This window comes from Puma concolor, chromosome A1 (assembly GCF_028749965.1).
Source record: "Puma concolor isolate L17-30 chromosome A1, mPumCon1.1.hap2, whole genome shotgun sequence".
NCBI classification, from domain to species: domain Eukaryota; kingdom Metazoa; phylum Chordata; class Mammalia; order Carnivora; family Felidae; genus Puma; species Puma concolor.
In genome coordinates this window covers 32222463-32237413 of record NC_141667.1, presented here as the reverse complement: position 1 = coordinate 32237413, position 14951 = coordinate 32222463, and the positions used below count along the sequence as shown (strand labels likewise).

General features: G+C 43.7%; 1 protein-coding gene across 1 annotated transcript in view; it reads left to right on the top strand.

Annotated features, from left to right (window-relative positions):
- The first annotated feature begins 12288 nt into the window (after positions 1 to 12288).
- Positions 12289 to 14951, top strand: part of C9 (complement C9) — a 56435-nt gene continuing 53772 nt past the window's right edge. The window contains exon 1 of the mRNA XM_025924942.2: positions 12289 to 12448. Within this exon, the coding sequence (XP_025780727.1) occupies positions 12372 to 12448 (77 nt within the window). The 5' untranslated portion in view covers positions 12289 to 12371. The remainder of the gene's footprint in view (positions 12449 to 14951) is intronic.

The window sequence follows — 14951 nt, the reverse complement described above, 5'->3', positions numbered from 1 at the left end:
GGAAACTTCTGTGTGTGTTGGGAAGATCCGTGATTAAACATTGCTTTGCCCTGGGACACTTTTAAACACTCTCTCCTAGTATAAAAGTTCAAGGCTCTAATTTTTTTCAAATGACCTAGATCTACTGGGAAGATGACCCCAAGGCAGGCCTTGCTCCAGTACAGAGTCTTGATCTTAAACTTTTCTAACGATTAAGACAAACTTGGTAGCCGATGGGTGTCATTGACTGGTTTTTGATTATAGGTTGTTTGATATTACTGCCTTACCTTTCCCTTTAATTGAAACATTTGTTGGCTTTCTGCCAATAATGAGTGGAATATCAAAAAACAGACTCCACGAAAAGCAGCTTCCAGTAAGCCACAGATGGGCCAGAGAAGGCTGCCGATAAGAACATGTTGCACAAATTATCTGGCTTATCCAGATGCTCTGCAGTATGTCTAACCCACTGAGCCTTGTGTGCTGTTTCCATGTGGCTTAATCTGTAAGATCTTGCCAGCAGTTAACCCTTGGTCATGTACACAAGGGGAGGACATTCATTTCAATGCGGTAGGAACTACTGTCAGCCAAGCAGGGAGAGGTGCTCACTGAAGTGTCTTTGCAAAGTGGAAACAGACCTCTTCTTTGTACGTCTGTTTCGTAACAGTAGTATTCACACCTGTATGTCAGAAGTTCAGCTTTTACGGTGACCCTATTATACCTGGAAGAGTGTTTCTTTTAGGCGTCTAATAGATCTAAGCTAACAGCTGAACTGTAACAGCCAGCATGACCCCAAATTCATCACATAAATGTAGGCAATACAAAGGGAGAAGGTATTGGTTTTCTCAAGATAATCTTGCATCTATGAAGGGCTTTACCATTTACACAACATAATTTCATTCGTTTGATATCCTAATCCTGGCGGGGGGGAGGGGTCTGTCACTGTTCCATCTCATCTGAGGATGGCATCCATGCTTTAAAAGGGTTGCAATCTGGGGCGCCTGGGTGGCTCAGTCTGTTAAGCGTCCGACTTTGGCTCAGGTCATGATCTCACGGTCCATGAGTTCGAGCCCCGCATCGGGCTCTGTGCTGACAGCTCAGAGCCTGGAACCTGCTTCGGATTCTGTGTCTCCCTCTCTCTCTGACCCTCCCCCGTTCATGCTCTGTCTCTCTCTGTCTCAAAAATAAATAAACATTAAAAAAAAGAAAATAAAAGGGTTGCAATCTGTTCCAACTCTTGAGTGGTTTCTGTGCTATTTTATTATAAAACTGTGGGGGCGCCTGGGTGGCTCAGTCTGTTGAGCGTCCGACTTGGCTCAGGTCATGATCTCGCAGTCCATGAGTTCAAGCCCCGCGTCAGGCTCTGTGCTGACCGCTCAGAGCCTGGAGCCTGTTTCAGATTCTGTGTCTCCCTCTCTCTCTGACCCTCCCCCGTTCATGCTCTGTCTCTCTCTGTCTCAAAAATAAATAAACGTTAAAAAAAAAATTTTTTTTTTTTTTTTAAAAACTGTGCATGGCGGTAAGGATATCTTTTCAGTCCGTGACTTCAGACTCCTCCATCAAAATCTTCACGATGGTGTCTAAAGAGAGGCAAACACAGCACAGTTCTGTGTCTTCCCTGTGCTGAAAGCAGGGAGGGGGAAAGAACGGGCTAACTCAGGAGTTTGGTTGACCCTGCAATACGCTGATGAGTGAGGACTCTGACCCATGTTCCCGGAATAGGTTCAATATAAAGTCATCTAGTAAAAGACGGGAGCTCCCTAAAAGTCCCTGGTAAATATTTAAGCTATTACCATTGGGAAAAAATTGCTAAATAATAAGACATCTAATTCTTGCTGGGAAATGTTGTTTTAACTAACTTTCTTCTGTTAAAATAGAAGACAGACTCAGTTCTAAACTGATATGCCAAACTTAGGCACACCCCAGGCTGTAGGACAGCAACAGCCCTGTTAACATGTCCTAATTACAGCCAGGCTGATGGCCAAGGGCCAGCCATGTGTCATCTCACCTAATGAGGGAACGAGCCCCTCATTTGCCCTTGCTTTTCTGGAATTATGTACTTAATTACTAAACCTCCACTGTGTGCTGAAATCACACGAGTGCCAGTCTCCAAGGAGATGACAGTGGAGGCTGCTCACTGGCAAAGAAACTGGGTTTCCGTCTTGACCAAAGATGAGGTGGTTATAAAAGAAGAAAACAACCTGACAAAGTCTCCGTGACTAAGTTTTCTTCTGATGGTACTTATGGAGTGTTCTGTCAATTCTCTTTTCGCTTGGTTAACTTCAGTCACTATTATTTCACCTTAATTGTGAAATCATCGCCATTGTAAAAGTTACCTGGTGAGCTGACTGGGCTGGGGCTGAGCTGCACATGGTTCTGGGGTGTGTCTGAGGCTGCCTCTACCAGGTACCTACTTCCACTGATTGATCGTCACAGAGCTTTTGCTTGGGGGCCGCTAAGAGGAGTTTGGGAACCCAGGAGCTAATGGATGGAGACGGAGGGGGAGAAGAATGGAAAGTTGATATGACAATTGCCTCCCCACCTCCCTGACTAGCCTAAGAGATTTGTCTAGGGCCTTGATGATGGAAATGATAGAGCTGGAGGCAGGAGGAGTTGGCTTTTGTTTTTTTTTTTTTAATGTTTATTTATTTTGAGAGAGAGAGGGAAGGTCAGAGAGGGAGGGAGAGAGAGAATCCCAAGCAGGCTCTGCTCTGACAGCACAGAGCCGGATGCAGGGCTCGAGCTCACAGACCGTGAGATCATGACCTGAGGCAAAAACAAGAGTTGGACACTTAACCTACTGGGCCACGCAGGCACCCCAGGAGTTGTCTTTTTTTGATGAAAAACCCTGGGAACCTGTTTAGCCGACATGTCCATTGGTAATGAATTGGTAATCAATGGGCTACCTCAACGGAAAGGTTCACAGTGGTTAAATCAGTAGGGGGTTATTTTTCTCACGTGAAAATTCTAGATCAATGGCTGCTGGTATTGACTGAGCAGCTCAACACGGCCCTCAAGGACACAGACTCTTTTTTAGCTTTTCACTCCAACTTTTGTAGCCTTTTGGCTTTCTGTTCTTATGTTTATTGCCTAATGGTCACAAAATGGCTGCACAGCTCCAAATATGGTGCTAGTGTTCAAGGAGGGCAGAAAAGGAAAGGGCAGTACAATTGAAGTCTGCTCCTTTTATCAGGCATTTAAGTTCTCCCTGAGGCTTCCCAACTACTTCACTATATTTCATTGGCCAGAATTTGGTTACATGGCCACTGCTAGGTGCAAAGGAAGCTGGGAAATCAAACTGTTAGCTTTGCCAACTTCTATAGTGAAAGTAGTTAAGGAGAGATATGGTTGGCTAGTTAATTTATGGGGCCCAGGGCATAATAAAAATGAGGATCCATTGTTCACAAACCAGGGGAAAAAGGTGTTATTAAAGACATTAATGCACATACATATCCTTTCTTCTGCAATCTCTGTTATTATGACATGTTTTGTTTACTATTTAAAGTTGTTTTAAGTAAAAATATAAATACAATTTTAAAGTCTTAGTGTGACTTTTATTGTTAACCTTTTGCCGGTAAGTGGGATCACTAAAATTATACAACTTGTATTTCATAACTCATACATGCATATATATTTAACATATGTATTTCATTCCTACCAGAACAGTAGAAATACTGCACAGAACTAACTTGACTGTTTTTAATTCACTTCTTGACACATGCACGTTCTACCAGTACATTCTACCTTTAGTTCACTAAAGAGTAAAGAAAAATGGGGGAACAAAGAAATACGGGTGGTTTTATCTTTTTCTTTCCTTTGTTATTATTTTCAGCATAAACAGATGGATAATGCAGGGAAGTGACACTAGGAAGAAAGATACAATAAATAGTGTTTCCTGGTCATTTGTGTCTCTTTTCATGTTGGAAGTTCTGGTTCAAATGGACATTGTGACCTCTCGGGGCTGTCACTTATGCAGTGATAGGCATAACATACCTACCTTATACTCACTTTTGCTCTGAGCCACTGAACTCCCACACATCATGGGTCCACCTGAATTCCACGTTCATGGGCAGCATAAACATTATGCACAAATGGGGTGGCATGGAAGAAGGGACACAAGGCATATTTCCTCTGCTCCTGTGCATGTTCCATTTTCCAATCAAAGTTGCTTTCAAAACAAAAGTCCAAACACAAAATTAAGAATTTCAAGGCAGCAATGATGGAGCATTAAACCCAAACCACGGGACCTCTCCAAGTGCCTGAACACTGTCCTACTGCACAGGTCACATGCCCTTGAAACCTGCCTTGGCAACAGGGCCTTGGAAATGAGTGATGAATTAGCCAATGTGTCTCCCACATGCCTGGGTGAGAGTTTAACCCAAAGTTGGCCCACCTCCAAATGCAGATCACAGCAGTCTTTGACTACGTTGTACCCTCAGGGCAGAAGAGAAGCACACGCATGGAAAGCATAGTCAGCAAAGCCATTGTCAAGGTACCTTGGCTAGAAGGTGTAAGCTCAAGAATGCAGAGGACTAGTTTATGTGTGTTAGTACCATGAGGATTACCAGAGACAAGACAGTTAGAAGGGGGGTGGGGAACTAAAAGCCACCATACGGGAGGCCTTACTGTCGGCATAACCTAATTGGAACTGCAAGGGATGTGCCATTTCAGCCGGAAAGATATCAGGGGGAAAACCATAGATCTCCTGAGCTCCTACCTGCAAAAGTGCTTCACGATTCTTCATTCCTCTTCATGGCAAGACCGACGGCCAAATTTGGAAAGCAGTTGTGGGTTTGGGTCCACAGGAGCCCTTGAGCAACAACAGCAAACACCTACCCAGCATGTACCACCCACAGACACTATTCGGAGTGTGTTACAATAAGCAATTTAATTTTCGTAACAGTTCGACCACCACCATCATTTTATGGACAAAGACACCGAGGCACAAATTTAAGGGACTGCCCAAAGTCACCCAGCTAGTAAGTGGCTGAGGTGTCCCATGTCCTGGGAGTTAACCTCAAATTCACCACGTCACCACCCTACTGCCCCCCGAAACCGGTCCCATCGCCTTTAGGTGGGCTTAGTTTACATTCACCAAGATTGTATCCACTTCATGGTACTTCTCTCCTCTTATGCTTCCTGTAACCAACGTGCCTATCACGAATTGCTTATGCTTATTTTTAATTAGGCAAGTTGGTTCCCCCCTCTTTGGGCTTTTCAAGGCACATTTTCAGGAGTTAAGTATCGCTTAAAAGTGTGAATTACCTAGTTGTTGCAAATGCAACACATCACTTGAACTTCACACAGTGCGTTCTGATTCAGGTATTTCCCATCAGCTTAATGTAAGCTGCAGGCTGCTCACAGTGGAAGATGGGCTGAGTACTGTTCTCCCAATTTCTTCAACATTATAAATAGCAAACCATCCTGCATCAGCTCAAAGGCAGGCTAGTCGGGCATTCCACAATGAGGAACCCGCTTTCATAACAGCAATACCGTTGTATATATGTTTCACAAAATCTAACGTCCAACAGTTTCACGCTTTTAATGAACTGGATCAAAATTATGCATTCATGACACAGTTTATTTTACACAGTACTTTTTCATTCCCTTCTTGTCAGTCATTCAGGGTTTAAAAAGCCCATCCGTGGTGATGACTTTCTTCATCTTCTAATTTGACAAACACAAACCCTTGCACTGCAGAGACTGGAAACTGAATATGTAAACACAGAGCAGAGAGATGCTTTGCAGCCCATCAACAACACACACAAAACCCCCCTGACAGGGAAAAGCACAGATCAGTAAAGAGGAAAAAATGAAGGAGATGATGCCAGACCAGAAACAAGATTAAGTTTCTGAGTTAAGTCATCTGTAATTACCCACTGGCCCTTTCTCTAGAGAAGAAGGATTAGCAAAACATGTCTGGAGAAGAAAAAAAAGTTTGTTCTTAAACTGGGTCAAAAATTTGCTTACACTACACTCGGGCAGAAAGGGAAAAATATATCCACATTCTGTTTTCTTTCTTTTTCTTTTTGTCCTTTTTTCTTTCTTCCTCCATTCCTTTCTTCCCTCTCTCCTTCCTTCCCTCCCTCCCTCCTCCTTTCCTTCCTTCCTCTTTCTTTCTTTCTTTCTTCTTTCTTTCTTTCTTCTTTCTTTCTTTCTTCTTTCTTTCTTTCTTTCTTTCTTTCTTTCTTTCTCCAATCTGATCTTCCTCACAAGTCTCCACTCTGCTGGGTGTGAATGGCAACATTTAATTGGATCCTTCGACCCCTCTAAAGTACTCTATCTTGATTATGTGCCCAGTGTTTCACATTTTTTCCCTTTTTCCTGCTCTTCTCCTTGATAATGGTTAGCTTCATGAAGGAATGAGAAAGTTGAGAGGGGCCTTGATCCTCAGACAGGTCCTTGCACTGTCTTCTGGTCCTTCCAATCTCTACAGCATATGTCTCATCTACTTGGGCACGACCTTGTGGGATCTGTCGCTAATGCTCTTGGCTGAAGAATGAGGAGTCTGTTCCTCTCCATGCAGCTGATGGGCCTACAGAGGCCTGGTGGTTCCCCCCACGGCCTTGGCCCTCCTCCCCAACACTGGACTCCAGAGATCTGCCCCCGAGTGCCTTTGCTTCTGTGCCTGACTCAGATCTAGGATTACACTGTCCTTGATGGAGCAAACCTGCCAGCTACCCTCCTATCCCTCTTCAGAGCCAAAGGGATCTTCTCAGTATCTTCTGTGGCTCACAGCATCCAAAGAAACCTAGGAAGCCAAATAACTGTCCTTCCTCTGCCCAACCACACACCACAGCCACTTTTGTTCTGGTTTGGCTTCCCCCATACTGGGAAAGTCTGGAAGTTGCTCTCCCAGAGTTACAGATGGCAGGGAAAGAAACATCTGTCTCTGACCTCAACCCACTTACCATGCTGGCCCCATTCCGAAGTGTGGCCTGAAAGACTACTGAGGACACTCATCTCTAGGCCGGCCTCTCCAGCCTCTTGTTCTCTCCCTCTCACAACTGCTTGGCTCCAGCTGGAGAGGCAGACTTTTCACGTTACCTGCACCACGAGCCATGCTGTCCTCACCACTTTGAGATCCACAGGTGACCAATTGTTTATTTTCCCACCATCTCCTTCCCCGGGCAATAGGTCTCATGGTTCAGCCTTGAGGTTGCAGGACCAAGAAAACATAACTTTAAAAGAGAAAATTAAAAAGAATTTAAGATTTGCAAAGCATCATCCCCTATTATATTTACTTGGGTTTACATGTCGCTAATTGATAAACTTGTATATAGTTTTGTCCTCAAATACTAGTTTCTTTTTGCCGAGGTTCCAAGTTTCAGAAACCAAACATGCCCGAGCCAAGTGAAATCAACCAGTCATCCAGTAATTATGACATAACCATGGAATAACTATGAAGCAACCATTATGAACCTGCTTAGCACTATGTACACTGTCAAAATACTAATGCAATAAAAAACAAAGATGACTTCCAGATATAGAAACCAGAAAGACAGTTAATGTTGACTTATTAGCGAAACTAAGGAATATAAGAAGAGCTTCCTTGACAGGGACAGGGCAAGAATTACTTGTGTGATTTTATACACAGCAAGTTCAAATTACCATGGGCAAATCAAAGTCTACCCTGAGATTTCTTAGAAGTACTTGAAGATTGTTAAACTTGAAAGTAATACCATTAAGTTCTGCATTTTTTGAAAAGTATCACTTTTTTACAGATATCTATACTTCTAAAACAAGAACCCAGAAGATTCTGGTAAAGGAACTTCAACAGACCACTCTTTTGAGACTTCTAGTTTTAAATAGTAGGTTTAATCTTAAGAGTGGGTAAGGAAAGAAGGGATAGGCTGAGAAGTAGAGAGAGTAGAGTACAGACTCCTGAAGATTACCAGTGTTTGTATCATGGACAAGGGAGAGGAGCTAGCAAAAAAGAAGCAGAAGATCAGGAAATGTTACATCACAAAAATTAAGGGAACAGAGAGTTTGAAAGCATAAGAATGGCCAGTCAGGTCAGATGCCTCTATGGGACAAAGATCAGGGCAAGAAGTGTCGCTCAAATTTAGCAATAAGAAGTCTTCAATGGATTAATAAAGGCCAAAGGCAAGTGCAATAGGTTGAGCATCACCATGTAGTAAGGGAAGAAAGTTGGTACAGACTGAAAAGGAAATGTGGTTAACAAAGGTAACAGCAATAAGAGACAACCAAAATGAAGAAATCAAGGGGCTGGATGTCTCAATAAAGCAAAGAAAGAGGATATTGAGAGCATGTGAGTGAGGAAATCATGGTCAGACAGTAGGATACCGGCATTTTCAAAGATGAAGCCATTACAGGCGTCAGAATGATGCCAGGACTGTGGGTTAGATGGAATTAAGATAAATATTCATAGAGATGATGGAATCAAGGAAGAGTGAGGCAGGATGGTACTTCCGAGAACACTGAAATAATTTAAAGTAAATAAAGGCTGGAGTTTGAGCGGGGAGGGAGATAGAAGGCAGTGTCAAAAGTCCTGGGTGAATGTGGACAGTTAAGAGTGTTGGTAAATAGAAGAGTAGAAGGCGACCCAGCTAGACCTTGTCAACTTCTAAAGAGGAAAGGATTGTACTGAGTCTTTCCTTAAATGAAGTGCTGTAACGTAATCTAGTGGGCCCTAAGTAGTTCCATGTGACTGTAAACAGATCTGAGCCACAGGAATTCTTATTACTGTAAAGGGATCGCCAGACTTACATCACTCCCATTGACCTTCACAAAGAACCCCAGAACTGATCGATTGAAAAATCGTTCTCTCTTTCGTTACAAAAGAGCTCATTTGAAAGTGCTGTAAAAACGGCACAGAACCAGCAACAGAGAGAGCTGGAATCTGATGCTGCCCCTACCCCTGACTGTGTGACCTTGGTAGTATCACTTCTCATCCCGGACGTCATCTTCCTCCTCTGTATTTATGTATTCGTCGATTGATGCATGTAATTCCCAGTATCTGTTGAAGCCTAGTGGGTGGTAGGCACAACCCTAGATGTTGGGGACATAGCAGCAAGCAAGGCACACCCGAAACCAAGAGGCCCTGCCATGTGAGGGTTCTCATTTCCTCCAGCAAGTGTGTGTGTTCTAAGTGAAAGCACCACAATTTCATTTGTAGTGGTCTAAGACCTGTGGATCTTTCAGGATTTAGTCAGAAACAGATATGGAATGAGATGGCAGCTCCAACTTGAGATCCCTGGACACTGAGGGAGTCCATAAAATGGCTAATAATAAACTTGCAGAACACTTTCCATCACTTTAAGAGAGCCAAATGGAAATTATGCTCAACACATTCACACCACTTTAGCCAAACTTAAGTGTTTCTGCCTGATGGTCACACATTCTAATGCACACGTGTGTGTCTCTGCCTTAAAAAGTATTATTATTGTGCAATAAATATAATTTAATGCCACAAAGTTTCCAAGCAAATCGAAACCAAAGGGAAATTAAAAAAAAAAAAAATTTTTTTTTAATGCTCCTGAGTAGAGAAAACCTTGTGAGCCCTCGGCAGAGTGGAAAACTCTGACATTCGAGCTTGAAGGCATGTTTGTTCAAATCCCACCTCTCCTGCTTCATATGTGAAGCCTTGGCTATATTTCCCTGAGGCTCATCTGTAAAGCTAAACCAGAAGCCTACCTTTTATGCAGTTGAGAGGCTTTAGTGAGAAATTTTCTAGTTGCATGGTGTTTAACATGACATAATTAAAATAATAGCAACAGAACATATGTGTGGTGGGAAGAGCCTGAGAAGTGGAGTCGGACACACCAAGTTCAAATTCTAGTTTCTCACCAACCGGAGATGGGCGAGGCCAGACAAGTGATGTAATCTCAGTGCTTTTCGGTTTCCTCAACTGTAAAATGGATTATTTTGAGGATTAAATGAAGCTGTATATATATATAAGCTTGACACATTATAGAAGTTTGATAAACATTTATCCTTTCTTTTCTTTGAAAGCCATTACATACTAAATAAAAATATTATTCTTTTCACATCTCTAGTCTAGCATGCTTCATTTCTCCTAGATAAACACTGAAGTATAAACGTCACTTAACGACATGTCACAGGGGTATGTGGTGGTGCAATTGGTTAAGTGCCCAACTCTTGGTTTCGGCTCAAGTCCTGGTCTCATAGTCTGTGAGACCGAGCCCCACGTCAGGGGCTGATGCTATGAAGCTTCCTTGGGATTCTCTCTCTCCCCCCCCCCCTCTATCCCTTCCCTGCTCTCTTTCACTACCTCTCAGAATAAATAAATATTAAAAAAAAATAAAATAGAGGGGCGCCTGGGTGGCTCAGTCAGTTGGGCGTCCGACTTCGTCAGCTCAGGTCATGATCTCACCATCTCATCCATGGGTTCGAGCCCCATGATGGGCTCTGTGCTACAGCTCAGAGCCTGGAGCCTGCTTCAGATTCTGTGTCTCCCTCTCTCTCTCTGCTCCACCCTGTCTCACGCTCTGTCTCTCTCTGTCTCTAAAAAATGAATAAACGTTAAAAAAAATTTTTTTAATAAAATAGAATAAAAATATGAAAATATGTCAGATACATAGATGTCAAGGGCAGAGAAGACTTAAATACAAAAAATGTAATGTATATCGTATTTTATATATTCCTAATATATAATATATAATTAATGTGTTGTTGTTATATTTTAATTCATTTGCTACGTTACATTTAGCCCGAACCACGGGAATAAAATAAATAGAACTTCTACAGAGCAATTTAGCATTCAACCAGCCAGGTAAGAAATTTCCCTTGTCCCCTCCTCCCTGCCTCTGGGGGGGTCAGTCAGTCTCCAGGGACAGAGGTGGTTTTCAATCTCCGTTCACACTGAATTATCAAGTCAAGTAACACAAAGTCTAACCCATTAGCATTAGGTCAAATTAGCGTTAAACATCATCTTATCTTGCCTTCTCCCAAGTTCCTTTTTCGGGAGGTATCCTGACAGGGTCCAGAGCCGATTCCTACTGTATCTGGCCCCCTTGTCGTTAGCTAAGACTTACAAGAAGCATCCTTGGGCATAGATTTAATCATTGCTATAGTGACAATGTTGCTGCACACGTTCGAATCACCGCATTACTTGGCAATTCTGCACCATCTGCAGGTTAACAGCAAGCTCAGGAACCAATGAAATTAGCCCCCTTAGACACCTAAAACTCTCCACACAACAAGGAGAGGGAGGCAAGAAAGCCCGTGAGGGGTAAATAACTTCCACTCTAAGTAGGACCACTAGAAGAAACGTAAGACTGTGCTAGAAAAACCAGCTGTCTGTTAACCCTCCACCCCACCCTCTGTTTTATCAGTTTGTGTATGTGCTCATGTTTGAAAACTGCCTATTTGTAATTAATGAGTATAGATGAAGGCCCCTTAAGTCCTGCATCAGCAAATATTTGTCCAAAAACTTAATGACATAGTGTTTCTCAAGCTGGTCATTCAAACTCTCCACCCTGGCCACACATTTGAATGACCCAGCAAGCTTTAAAAACAACACCATTGCAGGGTCCCATCCCAGATCAATGAAATTAGAATCAGGTAGGGGGTGGGCAGGCATCAGTGGCTTTTCACAGGTCCCACCCGGGGACCATTCTATTCTATCGTACAACTAGTGTTTTAAGAATGGTTGTGATATCCACATTCCCTGGCACTTCAAAAACATCTTACCCTTTGCACAAGTCCCGGAGAAAGTGAAAATACGAAGGGGAGGGCATCCTTTATGATGGATTGGAGTAAATTGTTCCATTTCAGAATCTGTCTTGCTGACGGGTGTGTTTCTGAGATAAGGAGAATGTGTCCTCTTGTGGGACAGTGTAAAGCCCTAGGGAGTTTACCTAGATTCTTCACAATGATCCCCCAAGCATATACAGAAAGCCTGCTTTATAACTGCATTTCACCCATTATAACTGCATTTCCACCCATGTGGAAATAACCCCCACAGCTCGTTCTCAAATTGTGTCGTATATGTCCGTGCCTCCTTTTCTAGTCAGGGAAGTTCTTTTACTGATTTTGAGTTTATGCCTCTATGAGAATCATCCACAGACCTTTTTCCCCCAAATTACACACTCTGATCCCTTCCTCCCAGAGTCTCCCGAGACGGGAAACACTGGAGTTTTGTTTTTGTTTTCAACACTCCAGTTCACGTGAGCCAATTTAGCACTCACCGTCTCGTTGGCCGAATATGCTCATCAATATGAGAGGACAGTAGGCCACGAATTACAAAATGACTCTCCTTTGATTGGACTTTGGCTCCCAGGAAGTCCTGTTTGACAAAAATCCTGACAGAAAACAGGCAATAATTGTCCCACAGTTCTCTGGCCCTTTGCAAATAAACGCCTTACAGGACCTGTCTGGCCATTCCTCACAGAGCTGCCTCAAGAGAGCAGATGTCTGCCGGCCAGAGGTTTGCCTTTGCAATATGCATTTTACAAATAGGTGTCCTGAGTGCTGGGCCCACTCCTAGGTGAGTCCCTTTTTCTGTTTGTCTCTGGAATTTCACTGCTTTGATATTTATCTCAAGGCCTACTTCTTAGCAGGAAAGCAGATAAAATTTCAACCCACATTGAGGTAGACAGCCTGAAAGTTTAAACTTTGAAAAGGGGTGAGAAAAGTGCAGGGGTGTGTCTTGGAGAGTTTTGTAAGGAAACCTGCTGCTGTTTCCAGAAAGTTCTTTCAAACAAGCCATTCACATGTTAAGACCGAGATAATCTTTAAATACTTGGAATTATGAAGCAAAGCTGGTTTTCACCAGAGTATGTTTGATAAACCTGAGCTTATCAGTATCTAACATATGAGAAGTTTAAAATTAAAAAAAAAATTAATCTTTCCCTCATTCTGCCTCAATGTCTTGCACTCTTAACTTTTGGATATATCACCTTTTTGATCCCATGTCAGGCAAAGGTTAAACATTTGGCTTTTCCTCCTTGACATTCAAAGTTGTGTCCAGAGGCACACATTTTGACCTTAGGCCTAGGGTTAATTTCCTCCTTTTTTTTTTTTTTAAATATGAAATTTATTGTCAAGTTAGTTTCCATACAACACCCAGTGCTCATCCCAAAAGGTGCCCTCCTCAATACCCATCACCCACCCTCCCCTCCCTCCCACCCCCATCAACCCTCAATTTCCTCCTTTCGAGAAAGAATCACCATAGCACAGACCTGTCAGCCCTGCTTCTGGCAAAGACTTACTTTCTCTCCTTTTGTTCTGATCCCATTTGGGAACTTGTAGCTCATTCCAGGCCAAGCCAGGATGTGCTTACCAAACAACTACGCCGTATCCAAAATTGCTGGAGAACATGTAGATCTGTGCCATCCGATACGGCATGATCTGACTTGGGGACAGTATTGAAGTATTTCTGGCTTTGCAGTATAGTCAGGGGATACTATCTGCCCAAACACTGTCTCCTCTGCTCAGACACTAACTGCAACGTGCTTCCATTTCCACTTTGGTCGTTTGACTCCTGGTTTAACCAAATTCTATTCTGGGATCTGATGTCCATCTCGAGCACAGCTTTGCCTCCCTGTCGGCTCCACTGGGGACCGCCATGCCTCCTGGGCCCCCCTCGGCCTGTGGTTTGCTCACAGGGCTACAGCTTCCAGCAGAAGGGGACACAGCGGTGCTGCACAGACCAGCACGGGTCTGGGTGAAGCGCTTCACCAGGCTTCCCTTTGCACCCTCACTTCCTCTTCAGCGTTAGCTAAAAAGCATTTTCCCATTCGGAAGATATTTTCGCTTACTGGGCATTGGGTGCAAAGGGGATTTGGGAAGGCGGTCACTACAAGTTGCTTTAGCCTTCCACCCTGACACTTTCTTAAGTTAAAAAAATAATTCAAACAACCCACATTCCTGGATTGAGACTCCTGCTGATCAAAAATGAGAGGCTGTGAGGAAGGCTACATCCGCTTTGAAGTTTGTGCCCTTGGGTCCTGGCCTCACTCAGCTGTCTCAGGGGGGACCAGAAAGCCCCCCGCCCCCGGCGGGCCCCCCAGCTCCCAGCAGCTGCACCGCTGAGCTGGATTTGGCTTCAAGCACTCTCACCGCCAGGCTCTCAAGAGTTTGTTAGGGTTGCCCGGGCTGGAACACTCCGTGCTCTGCCCTTTGACAGAGGGTTGAGGTCAAAACACAGTGTTCGGATCAGTCGTGAAGTGAGACACATAGTTCAGCCAGAGGACTGGAGTTTGCAAATGACTTTTTTAAAAAATTTATTTAATTTTTATTTTATTTTTGAGAGAGAGAGAGAGAGAGAGAGACACAGAGGACGAGGGGGGAGGGGCTGAGAGAGAGGGAGACGCAGAAGCAGGCTCCAGGCTCTGAGCTGTCAGCACAGAGCCCGGCCTGGGGCTCAAACCCACAAACCCTGAGATCATGACCTGAACCAAAATTGGACATTTAACCGACTGAACCACCCACGTGCCCCACAAATGATTTTTTTAAAACACACATTTGATCAGAATGGAGTACTCCTCTGGAGCAAGCCTTCCCCAACTCAAGGCACCATTACTAACTAACAAACCATGTAAGTTTGGGCAGATTACTCAACATTTCTGCACCTCGGTTCCCTCAAGGGTTGTATTCCTTTCCTAGTACCACGAACTGGGCGGCTTCAAGCACCAGAAACCTATTGTTTCACATCCTGGAGGCTAGAAGTCTGAAATCAAGGTGTTGGCAAAGCATTGCTCCCTCAGAATCTGAACGGGGTTCTTCCCCAGTTTTGGCGGTGGCTGGTGATCCCTGGAATCCCCTTGGCTCACGGCTACATCTTTCTAGTCTCTGCCTTTGTCACCACAGGGCTAGCTTCACCTCACCTTTCCTCTGTGCACGTCTGTCACGTTCTAAATTTTCTCTTCTTAGAAGGACACCAATCATATTGGATTAGGACCTACCCTAATGGCTTCATTTTAACTTGATTTTTTTTCTGTAAAGACCCTCTTTCCAAATAAGATCACATTCGGAGGTACAGGGGTTAG